Source organism: Apteryx rowi, unplaced genomic scaffold, assembly GCF_003343035.1.
Source record: "Apteryx rowi isolate R43461 unplaced genomic scaffold, aptRow1 scaffold_385, whole genome shotgun sequence".
NCBI classification, from domain to species: Eukaryota; Metazoa; Chordata; class Aves; order Apterygiformes; family Apterygidae; genus Apteryx; species Apteryx rowi.
Window position 1 is genome coordinate 481,962 of NW_020450363.1, and position 13,650 is coordinate 495,611.

General features: G+C 38.0%; 1 protein-coding gene across 5 annotated transcripts in view; it reads right to left on the reverse strand.

Annotated features, from left to right (window-relative positions):
• The window catches only part of NAP1L1 (nucleosome assembly protein 1 like 1), a 30,240-nt gene that overhangs the window by 15,835 nt on the left and 755 nt on the right, over positions 1–13,650 (reverse strand). For 3 of the 5 annotated variants that reach the window (XM_026074276.1, XM_026074277.1, XM_026074275.1), the window contains exons 1-2: positions 12,027–12,046; positions 127–161 (exon numbers count right to left, since the gene is read on the reverse strand). In XM_026074276.1, coding sequence (XP_025930061.1) covers positions 127–161; positions 12,027–12,035 — 44 coding nt within the window. In that variant the 5' untranslated portion in view covers positions 12,036–12,046. Of the gene's footprint in view, positions 1–126; positions 162–11,943; positions 11,956–12,026; positions 12,047–13,650 lie in introns of those variants that run through there. The other 2 variants (XM_026074280.1, XM_026074279.1) reach the window with 2 other exon arrangements.

Below are 13,650 nucleotides of genomic sequence, written 5' to 3' on the forward strand. Positions count from 1 at the left end.
CCACAGTGCTAAGACCACTAACTTGTAGCAGATCCTTTCTCTCAAGCATCTAGAGAACAGTCACTTGAAGTAAGAAACAGGACACTGTGATAGTTACAGCCTCCCTAACCTACAGATTTTACTTACTTGTCAATGTCTGCCATTCTCTTAGATTTCAAACCCTAGAGAGAGAGGAAAAAAAAAAACACTGTAAGAACAGCAGCATTAGACTTCATTTACAAGATCTACAGCCAAGTGCCATCAATGCCAAAAAAAAGACATGAACTGCAAAACCTTGGAGAAATATGATAGAATATATATTGTAATAGGAAGAGCAGTATTTTTCCCATATAATATTTTGGGATCTTCACTCTGAAGTAGTGCACAGAAATACAGAAGAGTTTGATTCTGGCTTAGAATTAGTAGATCTACTTACGCAAGCTGAAGTACCAGCAAAATAGTGGGCTGCATTTTGTTTCATAGGACTGTGGTAATACTACAGAATGAAAACCAGTAGTTTCTAATTAAAAGTAATGTATAAAACAAAAAAAATCTGAAAACAAACTGCAGTAAGAAGGGTCCTAGAACCCTTTTGGTAACTGTTTACTCACTTCTAGTAGGTAGCTGCAAATATAGGATACTTACAGCTAACTTAGTTTCTTTTAATACTAAATGCAACTTAACTTTTCTGTGGATCCATGGATTCACTAGCCCTATAAAAAACAATCCAAGTAGTTCCTTAAAATACACAGAGAATTACCACATTTCACAAAAAATTTGATGCCACTGTGCCAAGCTATTTAACATCGCTAATTTCCATGTCCTCAATGACCAGAATTTAAGTGCCCCTGTAAGTATCACACCACAGGCATTCAAGACACTATAAGCATAAAACTTAAATGTTGAGACTATTTCAAATCTTACATACCATGAGGCACCTACTATGCATAACAACATTTTCAAACAGCAAAATTATAGCTAGAGGATTCTAGTCTCCAAAGTAAAAGATGTTTCTGGTAACTTGAATTCAGAGACAGTATTACTCACTAGACAATACTGTATCACTACTGTCATTTTAGTTTCTCCTGAACCACTGGGCCTAATTACCAATCCATCCTCTGGTCCAAGAAGTATGGCAACCACTGCTTTAGAGTTCTCATTTTAGCTGCTGTTCACTAAGCTGAACACACTGGACTTTGTTGCTAGAAGTTCAATTTCTTATAATGTGTCCTAATGAGAATTTTAGTCACTACAAAAGTTTTTTTCCCCCCCCCAAAAAAGTGGAAAATGTGTTTAATTCGTAAAAAATGTGTTAACACAAGAACATAAACCCAGTAAGATCAGAACAATATCCGTGAATATAAAGAGATATGTTAGAATCTAAGCTCTTCAGAATTTAATGCTTACATTCTAGGTAGATACTCAAAATACATTTGCCTAGTGTCATAAATACTTCCCAATAATTATATGGAAAGGAAGTATTCCCTATCTTCATTTATGGCCACAGCTTTCAAATGCTAATGAAGTATTTCAGAGAATGTGTAGCCAAAAAGATTCAATTCCCAGGCATCTAGAAAAGTTAAAGAAATTCCTATTTGTCAATCTGTTTAAGAAAATTAATACAGTATTTGCTATCTGATAAAATAACAGCACTAACGTAAACCAAAGCTCATCTAAAAATTCAGTAAGAAATCAGGAAGTTCCAGCAATGTTTTGGGATTCAATTCAAGTTTCTTGCATTTCAGATCTCATTTGCCTGTCTTATGACCTCAGGTTCATACATGGAAGCAAGCTGAGGGAACACAATTACACATTCACATTGATGTCTCCACATTCCTACAGCCATATCACAACCAGCATCACTTTTCATTTGCTAAAGATTTTATCCCTGCAGAATATAAAACTTTTTTCCTTACCCCCGCTTACTCTTAGCTTGCACTCTATGCAAGACCTTTTCAAGAATACTGGTCATCTCACTGTTTAAAAAAGCATGTGAGAAGCATTGTTCACCCTTTTCTCATGTATTTCTGTGCAAATATGACAGATAATCACATTCACTAAGCAATTTTGTTCCTAGTGGAGATCAGTGTTTTCTCTCTCCCTTCTCCCTCCCCACATACAGCTTCCCCCCTCCCCCCCATGAAACTAGAAGTAGCTCTTTGAACAAAGGTGTGTTTGTTCACACAGTGACAATATGACCCATGTGGTCTCGTAGAGCCAGTGGGCTCAACAAAACAGAAACTGAAACCTCTTAGATATAGGTTTGCTGAAACAAACTGACTTTTACAGTTCAATGAACCATTTTTCCTAAATAAGAACATGAGATTAGCTGCGACCAAGTCATGCCAAAAGCTATTTAACAGTACCAACAGTGATCCCATATAGGCCATTAGCCCATATAGGCCATTAGATGCTTAGGGAAAAGTCAGGACATGGCAAGAATTCCCCCAGCAACTCTGCTGGCTTTCAACAATTTTCACAAAAAATATACTGGCTCAGGAAACATAGGTATCTAAAACCCCTCCGCCCCAGTAAATTTCTCTTTCATGAACTAGTCCCATCTTTCCCTGACACCATGCAAAACATCCGGAGACAGAGCTCCAAAGTTTAACCACACCTTGTTTTCAGTAATACTTCCTTTCATTTTGATCCCACTACGTGGTTACTTCATTTGTCTTCTTCATCCACTCCATTGGAAGAAAGCAAACAATGAATCCCCTCTTCCCAGTGTAAACCCTGCCCTCCTCCCTCTCCAGTCGAAAGAGTCTCAGCTTTCTCAGCCATTCTTTACACAGGATCCACGCCATCCCTTTGATCATCCTTATTGCCATTCTCTGTACATTTCAGTTTTACTTATTCTTTCACATGGAGACAGGGGTGAGATCAGGGCAACACAAAAATGCAGGCAAGCCATGAATTTATGCAATAGCATAAGGACATTGCTCTGTTTTCTATTCCTTTCCAAATTACTCTAACATTTTTTAATGACTGCTACTCAACAGCAAGCTGATGTTATCACTCAAGCATCAAACCGCTAAGATCCTGTTTGAGTTGTGACACTCAGCTCAGAGGCCATAGCTAAGTTAGTTTTTTCTACACTGGGCAGAGAAGCAGATAAAATTTCACTAGCAGCCTGTGTTATTCTTGAAGTCTACAGTTGGCTCTTGTTTTTACCATCCAGAATAACTATCATCAGCAACCTTCATCCTCTCACTGTTCATCCCCTTTTCCAAGATCATTTATGACCATGCTGAAGGCATGCATCTGAGTACAGAACTCTGTGGAAGCCCACTCACTCACTAGCTCCCCCCATTGTGAGGGCTAGTTACACTTAATCTATGCAAGGCCTGTGTCTTTTTCCGTAACTGCCTAGTTTACTGAAAGCCTTTGGATAAGGTTCCTCAAAGATTTTTGAAAATTCAAATAGACCATATCAAACAACTGTCAACTTCAAATCCTCCCTTCAATGTGTTCACATCAGCCTCATCCTATTTTTCCCCTCTATTCTCTTTGCATCAATCTTTTCATGCATCATCCTTTAATTTTCTCTCCACTTTTTACACAACTCTATCAAAATAAATTACAGTTGGAAGAATTGCTCCCCAAGCTTGGAAGATATTACTGTTTGCCATTACACTGTCATCTAGCAGCTCTAGACAACAGTTCTCATGTGATAAGGCTACAAGGCATTATGCCAACAGAACTCTACATTGGCAGATATTTAGAGTAATCTGTGCAACCCACTACCATGCATATATAGCTGCATCACATTTACTTTATTGTCATCAAGTTAAACAACCCCAAGCTTCTCTACAAATGCAGTTCTACTGGTAAAAAAACTGTACAGGCAGACAGGTATTGAGAAAATACCTTCCTTGAGAGGTAATAACCCTCACTGCCTTTGCACAATCCCTAATACAAGGTCTTATGTATTGTATTTAAAGCTCATACACAAGACTATCACAATCAGTAATATTAAAATACATACTGCTAAATAAACATTGTGATTATCTCCCTAAATCTTGGTATACAGTACTCCTCCTCATTACTATCACCCAGCTTCCCACAGAAAGAGTGACACAGCCCTCCTTCCTTCCTTGTTTCATAGATAGCATCTAAGATTGTGAACAGCAGCACCTTGACACCTGAGCAGCAGGAGGCATTCGCTCCTATCACTGCTCGAAGCAATCCTTGGGAGATATTAGTTCATCAGTTGCCAGTGCAGGATTCCAACAAACCTGGCTATGGTTGGTGTTTTACTTCAAGTCTCAGCTTTGGACTGAGACACTACTCAGAATCTAGGCCTCACGGCTGCAGCAAAAGGCGTATGAGTACCAATAAAGGGGATCCCTCCACTGGTCAAAGGCCAGGAGGTAAATAATCTACTAATTCTTAAAATATATATTTCCCTGTTGTTTGAACAGCTAGGGCCAGTAGCACTGAATTATGGGCAAATGCAGCACTGTTCAGAGACTTCAATTACAATGAAAGATATTTTGCTGCTTATTTTAGAAATACACAGAGGAAAAGAAATGCATCTCTTATCTTTACAGGGCTTTAAAGACAGAACATCGGAAGTTCATGCTACAAAAAGGAAGCAAAAGAACACCAAAGGAAACTACAGTAAAGCCTTCTCAAAGCTAACACTTAAGCCTTCTTTCACACAGGTAGCTTAAGCTTGATCAGAAGACTGCACACCATCACAAGGAAATGCATATGTTCTTTCAAAACAAAAATGTGAGATTACTTGTTAATCACAAGCTTAGCCACAGTTTTGAATGCATCCTGCAGAATTACAAAAATTTACAGAACTAGTTTAAAAACTTAAATCTTACCAAAACAGTATCAAAGTTTGCTATTTGCCATGATGTTTAAATTACACTTCACCTCTAATCTCTGCTTTAACATTTTTTAAATTTTGTCCTACACATGCAGAAAATGACATCACCATGTGTTTATCCTCAAATTATTCATGAGTAAATTTTCAATTTTCAGGGAATACTACTGAATTACTATTTCTTCACTAACTAATTTCACATAAGCAAAGTCTTTAGTTTTAAATATTCAGTCCTTCTCACAGTCAAATGATTTGGACTTTCCTCTTTCACAGTCTGCCTTTATCCATGTACAAACCAGCCTGAGTTTACACAATAGCTATGGTGAGAAACCTTTTTTCTTGAAGGTCAGCTTTAACCATCCTAAGCAAGCACGCCACTATTAGATTACCCTGACATCCACTGAGCCTCAGGAGGACAGGTCACAGCGAGGTGAATCAGGAGTCAGCTGATGGAGCAAGACATTCCTGAGACACAGTTCCTCCAACAAAACAACAGCTTTTTACACAAACACAGAGCACAAGCCCTAACTTTGGCAGCCAGCCAATTGTTCTCAGCTGTTCAGCATCTCTGTGGATACCATACCACACACCATATCCATTCTGTCTCTTTCAGGAAACATCATTTCCCCTCTCTAGAGGAATTGCTCACTCAGTTTGCAATGGCATGTAGAAGAAATTTCTCAAGTAGTTCAAGGGATGCAAATGAGCTTTTGGGGGAATACTGGACTCAAGCTACAGCCAGGCATCACATACTCAAGTCTTAAAAACAACCCTATGCTGCTGCCCAAATGAATTCCCTCAGTAGTCAACAATTCTAAGTACAGCAAATGAGCCAGCCTGCCCACAGAGCTGCACCTCAGCCTCCTTCTGCCTTCTTTCTCAAGGCAGGCCTTGGATAACGGAAAGCCATGCATTTAACAGAAAACAGCCGAAGCAAACGGGTCATACGTGGGGTTAAGTAACTGCAAGAAAAGAAAGTAACCTAAGTGGACAAGGTCAGATGTCAGTGAAGAGGAATCCAGCTGGAGAATAGCTAGACACAAAAAACTAAACAAAACAAACTGTAGACTATTTACAACACATGCAGAAGCCAGAAGTGCCAGACAAGCTACTTCATACTAGCCAAGTTCAACACTTATTACAGACTGAGAAACACAAGGTGAATATTTTCACTGAAAACTACTTGAAATTGATGCTCTTGCCTAACATTTCAGGAAGTGAACTTGCAACTTTTTTATGCTGCCAGTAAAATGAAAAAATTACAAACCTTTTCAGTGGCTTGAGCAAACTATCTGAAACAATTACTTTAAACATCTACAGTCAAAGGGTCCTTCCCTAAGAGCTCAGCTTAGGGTTGTTTCATCCACATGAATGTCAGAACTGGGTGAACAGTTTAAAAGTACACGGTACACGATACAGAATTACACACTCCAAATCCTTTAGATATTAAGGCCTTGTAAGACAAATCAACCATTTCACAACTGCCAGATAGGAAAACTGTTACACAGGAAAGGATCCCACAGCTCAGTAATGGGGAGAGCATTTTAGCCATTCTTGAAACAGAACCAATTGAGTAATGTATTAGACAAAAAAGGCCATTTCAAAAGGGAATCAAACAGAAGAACTGCTTTTTTATCTTTGCATTCAAATTCATGGAACAGCAATTATCAGTAGCATGGGAGACCCACATGGAGACATGGACATCCAAAAGAGTTATTGTGCATATCATTAACATGACATTTAAACATATTACAATCAAAGATTAAATCATTCATATTATAAAAATATATGCATTTTCAGGAAAGCTGAAGGTGAAAAATTAATTTCAGATATGTTGGTATAGGACTACCGTGGTCACATATCAACTGTTTGGTGAAAGATATTATTAGCTATTTAAGTTCTCCAGAGAATTTCCTTTTATTAGTGCCTCAGAATTCTTCTGTTAACAAAGATTTCCTACTGGTAATGTAGGAGAGGCAAAAATTGACAAAATTAAGTTCTCAAACCTAGAGTAGATAATTAAGATTGCCTGCCCAAACACAAGAGCAATACAAGAGCAGAAGATAAATCCACAAGAAAGTACTGGTCTAACATAAAGGCTTGAATTATATTACTCAGGCCTGATAAAGAGACTAAGGAGCTAGTAATGCAAGGAAGGAATCTAGCTCTCTCAATACAGAAACTAGGAAAAGGTGCCACTGGTCCCTTATAAAATGCTCAAACAAAACTATTGTTTTGTTAGAATTTATTGTGTAAGCACCAGCTCAGTCACTGTGTCCAAAAGACAGTCACAGATCAAAAACAGCATAAATGCTAACTGGCTCTGGATATATGGGAATTTTTAGCAGAAGCTTGAGTAAGATTTTTCTAAATCAGGCAGAGAACTTAAATGAGTAGCTGTGTTTCACAAAACATACTCAGAACATTGAAATCTGGTTTTGCTTGAAAGTATGGTAGAATTTCTTTAGTGGCATAGCCCATTAAAACTCTGCAGCTGGCGAAAGACACAGCTGGAGCAGAGGCAGGGTAGGACTGCCCATGGCTGCTGCCTCTTCTGCCGACTGCCACTAGCCAACCAGTGACTGCAGCTGGCAGACAGCTCGCCCTGTAACCACAACTATGTGTGGCTGCTCAGGCTAACTAGGATGGGGAGCCCTCATGTCACCACGAGGAAAAGGTGGAGATAAGCCCCCTTGATAAGGCAGAATCAAAGTTTCCTTGTTGACCTTACAATTTTCCAGTCAGCTAAAGCCAAGACAACTGGCAGATGCTGCTGGAAAAGCTGATCCTGGCTCTCTCTTAGCTGATACGAAGAGGGGGGTACTCAGAGCCAAGTGCTTGAATGGCTGTAAGGTTAAAAAAGTGCTAGGTTTTTCTTTTGTACAGTTACATGAGTAAGAGTAGTGTTAAGAAAAGAAGGACACTGCAGGCAAGTACCTTTTAGAGATGGATAGGGTTAAACAAGTTTGAAGTTATTGGGAAACTGTGTGCTACGACATCTAAGATGGCCTTGTGATAACAGCAAAATTTGGAATTTTGGAATTTGGTATTTTTTCCCCCTCTGAAAGAATAGCATTAGCTACTGCTAGAGACAAAACACTAAATCATGATACCGCAGAACCAAGTAATACAATTAATTGAAACCATCTTCTCTCCCCCCTTTAGGTTGCCATTTTCACTTGTTCCTAGTAACTCCTGGGGAAAAGGTACCAACTGCAGCCATTTGTAAATGTAACTATTTCACTGATGCTTGCAAGCACAATAGAAATGTTATGGCATAAGAGCAGAGGCTTACTTCAACTCTAAGGTTCTCTGCAAGTTGCATGAAGTTTCTAATTATGTGATGGGAAAACTCAAATTCTTCAAAATAAAGCAGACTAATCACACACAGCTAATTAGTTACTAGTAACTGCAGGGTTTGCTTTCATTCACATGGAAACCACTTTTTAGAGTTTTCTCCTTACCTAATTTTTACATCAGGAAATGAAGACTCTGAAATACTCAAGTCTACTATTGTAGCATATTGTACTTATTTTAGGTAGTGCCTGTTTATTTTTGAAGGAAAAAAAAAGGAGTCTCCACAAGAAGGAAATGGACTACAAAATTACAATTAGGACTGAATTATTTCTGCATGTTTTTCTCTGCTACTGATCTGGGCTCCCTACTGATCATGTTCTAAAAATAGGGTAATTAACACACAATGTGGCCTTTGTTCTGGCTGCCAACATTCTGTAGCAGAAAACCCACCAATTTCTATTTAGGACAATCTTTCATTCTTATAAAAGTAATCCAGAAGTTTAAATCCAAATAAAAAAACTTAAAGTTTTTTTTTAAACAAACTAAATAGCATAGCTTGTTATAGCTTCTCCCTTCCATCACTTATAATGTGAAAACATGCTCATCATTAATAGCTGAAATTAGAGTTTTCATATATGAAGAGATCTTCAAAACTTCCAGATTATTTTCTATACAGTTCATTCTGGTAGAAGAATTCAGTTTGTTGACAAGTGTCAAAGTAGTAATAAACAAATAGTGTTTTAGAAAAGCACTTGAGGGAGCAAGTTGCATTTTAATAGTTTAACAAGATTAACTGATGTTGTAACATACACAAGTTGAAGGAAAGGAGAGCATCATTTGACAGATTGCCAGTTATAAACAAACACGACAATGCTGGCAGTTACGCTGCTATCTGCAAGAAAGAAACACTGCAGCATTAATGCTTTTTAACCAGTTTAACTGAGAAAACATTTTAACAGCCTTATCCAAAAAAGTTAAAAAACACTGAAAAATGTTTCCAAGCTTCAAAAGGGTGTTTTGCCTGAAACATCTTATTAATACAGAATAGTAAATCCATTCAGTCCCTCAGAAGCTCCTGAAATTTATAGAATATATTTAATAGCCTTTTCCATTAGCTTCAGTTCAGTTTCATTTCCATGAAAATGAAGCCATTACTGAGCTGCACACCTTATTTTAAAGACTCCAGTTTTCAAATAACAAGCCAGCATTCACTAAGGAAAGAAGACAACATTAATCCAACTGATATATTTGGTGGCTGTTATGTGAGATGTTACAATGGGTGATAAGACTCAACACATGTAGAAACATGGTTATGGTTTCAGTAAGTCACTTTCAAATGAATATAAGTGCAGCATTTAAAAAGTTTTTGCAAGTGTATAATATACCTGTAGAAAGCTGACATACTTAAGCCTTAGCTACAAAATAACCCTCGCAAGCATTTTTGTAAATTCCATTCAATCATGCTATCAACACCAGCAGAAGTACTTGATAAGTCCACAATACTGAAGTTGGTAAAAGAATCAAGAGTCCATGTCAAGAAGATGCCACCAGTTCAACAATGGTAAGCATGTTTCTGGTGATGCAACCTCATATGCATAGCAAACAGTAAGGTGTTTAGACCAACTCGTACTTAACCATCCAAAATCAAGATTCATTACTTCCCAAAATGGAGTATCACAGAATTAAGAACTGCTTAAAAAGGTGATCAAAGCTCAGTGGAAAAATAGTACTAAAACCTAAAGTAACGTATATTAGAAGAAGCAATTCAATCAATTTTAGAGTTCAAAAGGTTGAAAAATTGCTGTACAAAGACACAGGCATAATTGCATGCAACGCACTGAAGACCTATTCAACATGCATAAGTAGTCAAGAAGATCTGAAATAGATGTATAATGACTACAACAAACAATGAAAAACATGCTCATTATACACTTCAGTGACATATCCTTAAAATATTACATTCACTGCTAATACTTCAGCAGACAAGAAACAGACTCAGGGCCCAGCAACATGAATACCTATGAAATAGAAACAGTTTAAATCTGAGATTAATAGCATTTGAGAGGTGAGCAATGAGAAGCAACACAAAAATACTTAAATGGAAGTGGAACAAAAACAGATTAAAAATTGTTTGAGGGGTAAACAATTTTTTCCCCTATAACTTAGTCTTTCAACGCTTAAGCCAGCCTCTTAAGCCAGAATTAAAAGGAAATTTTCTTTGAAGAAAAAGTCATCTCAACAGAACTGCGGAAGAGCCGTCTCTTCTTTGAAGCATTTAAGTATTTTTGTGTTGCTTTTTATTACTCACCTCTCAAATGGTATTAACCAACATCTAGACAAAGTAGTGGATTGAACCAATCTTACTGCAGATTGTCAGAAAAGACAACAAGCATTTATGATTCTAACCTAGGTCTTGGAAGCCTGAGGTTTTGTTCCACGCCAGATTTCATGCATCTCTTTAGTCAAGCCTCTTAACCAGAATTTCTAATGTTAAGATACAGAATCACAGAATGGTTGAGGTTGGAAGGGACCTCTGGAGATCATCTAGTCCAACCCCCCTGCTCAAGCAGGGTCACCTAGAGCACATTGCACAGGATCGCATCCAGGCGGCTTTTGAATATCTCCCGAGAAGGAGACTCCACCACCTCTCAGGGCAACCTGTTCCAGTGCTCTGTCACCCTCACAGTGAAAAAGTTTTTCCTCATGTTAAGATGGAAGTGTCTGTGTTTCAGTTTGTGCCCATTGCCTCGCGTCCTGTCGCTCAGCACCACTGAAAAGAGTGATTAGAAAGGCATAGTAGATCTCAGCTGTTTTTTTTTTTTAAAGGATGAACATAAAGATCATCATTGGCTGAACACTTCACAGCTACAGAAACATTTAGAAATTGATATTTTTGTATCTAAAAATGTTACTTTCACATTTTGATCAGAAAAAGAAAGTGGGTAAACTGGTAATGTTTTGTTCTACAGTCTACAAAGAGCATGTGAAACAGCTGATGCGCAACTGCCTCCTCATGACCACAAGTTAAGCTTTAAACTAAGATATCAACATTGTAAGTTATTTCTCTCAAGGTTGCACAGCCTTAGCGCACATTAAGACCCACAATGCACCCTGTATTTCCTGCTACTAAAATCTAAACAGCTTCCATCTTTCCCTCTAAAGAAAGTCTCCAGTCTAACCTTTGACAGCAATTAAGATGCAGCTGATGTACTGTCAATATGTAAATGCATTAAAAAGCTTAAGCTTGAGAGACTATAAAATACTTCAAATCTCAAAACAAACTATATATTTTAAAAGTAACTATAAAGTAACAAAAGTAAATAGAGTCATCTTTTTCAGCTGTATGCAGCTGAAGTTTTCATCTGCAACATTTGCAGTCTTCCTGAAAACTTCAGGTCAAAGTTAACACTAAATACATGGGCCATATTTGTAATTATATTTTCCCTCTGTATTATTTTTACTGTGTGTAGGAAACCCTTAAAAGCCACATGTATTGCTTTCAAATAACTTAGTTTTCAGATGGTCATCAAATGAATCCCCACGCAAATTCTGCGACACCTTCCAGGCATGTCTGGTTTTCTAGACAAATATATTAAGACACCAGATCTCCTCCCCAGATTAACAAAGTTAGGTGATAAGGAACTCCACTAACCTCATGCTTGAGCAGAGTGAGGATCAGCTAAATTGAATTAGCTTTAATTGTAACTATTTTTGAACCCCAGGTAATTTACAAGAGAAAACTGACCCAGAAGTGTTAGACCCATCATCACAACCATTTCCCAGATGAAACACTGTTTGTATAATACAGCTCTGCTCTGTTATTTACTAACCTGTTTCCTAAACAAAAGTTGATGGAACTCAGTCACCCAAACCAGAAGCTAACTCAGAACACCCCACAGCTCTAGTAACTTACAACCAGCATTAAGCAGTCACATTTTGTCTGCGTAGTATCTTCAGTACAAGTGTCTACAGCACCAAACACCAATGCAGTACCAATTCATGAAAAAAAAATTTGAAACACTGTAGAATATATATGCAAATGCAGAAAAAAAGAAAAAAGTCAGCCATTTAAGTAACACCTGCATGTCCATTTTCTGCAATCTTTCCAATTCTTGAAGTTTCCCAAGGAAATAAGACCTTTGACAGTTTAGTTTGAGATACAGCATGTTTGCAGCCATGTCACAAGAACATTAAAATGAATTAGGCTATAAACATACTAACACAAACACATAGCTATTGTAGACACATCCATTACACCCATTGGTGTACTGGAACAAACTGGTTTTCACCAAAGGATTCGATCAAGAATTCAAAATAGAAGATGCTTGTCTTAGTTCCCTTGAGATTTTTCACTACTTAACTCAAATCCTCAAGATGTTTTATTGCCCTGACAGGATATAATCTCTGTCATAATGAATTAAGTTACAATTACTTCAACTTTTGAGAGCTAAGTTAATGAACAGTCTTATACCACTGTGACTGACAATACAGTAAACCAAAGTTTACCGAAGAACTTAAGTTCTGTAGTTATACTGAAGAATATGGTGCCAGCCTGGAAAAGTCAGGTCTCGCTCGGTGTTGTGAAAACTCCATAAAAAAATCTTCATAACATACATACACACAATGCCTTGCTTTCAGTTTCACTTGTGCACACATTTATTCTCAGTTAGGCAAGAGGCTAAGAAAAAACAGACCACCTATTTCCAGGGTGCTCAGTAAGCAACTCACCATACCAATTCCCTTGCCTGGTCACAGCCAGGAACAGTTCTGGAGTAAGCTATTGGCTAGATGAAGCATAAGGACGGCAGCAGCACTACTGTGCTGTGTACACACAACACTACAGTAAACCCAGCACCTCTGGGGGGTGCTTCCCAAAACACTGGACTGATTGCATAGATGCAGCACATCATTTCTGTGCACATGCAATAGCCTCAACACTTCTTAGTTCTGCAAACATCAAAAAGGACCAGTGGCTCTGAAAAGCATCACATTTACTGCCTGTGCATAAGGCCCTCCTTCTACATATGCACAGATAACCCACTGTCCCCAGAAAGCAGAACACATGATATGCAAGACCTGTCACAAAATAGACACAACATGGGGGGAAGGAGGGAGTGCTAACATATACCTCACGCAGGCATAAGTGGGCTACACAACCAGAAGTTCAGGCACCAATGGCCTATTCTAAGCACTTATATCAGTGTTCCAGGTACCTGAAGCACTGAGAGGCCTAAGTTTTTGTCTGGTACAGAGACATCTAAAAGTCACTCAAATTCCAATGTGTAGAACTCAGTTGTCTTAATTTTGTCCTAAAAGGAAAAATAACTCCTGGATTTACAAGAGAAGGGAAGCCATACAGCTCATTTCAGTCCAAGTTCTGTGTCATTCTCATGCTTTAATAAGTTAACCATTGAAAAAGGGGCACAGCATCAAGTTCAGTTAAAAGCTACTAACAAGCTACTAACAAGCTACTAACAAGCTACTAACAAGCTACTAACAAGCTACTAACAAGCTACTAACAAGCTACTAACAAGCTA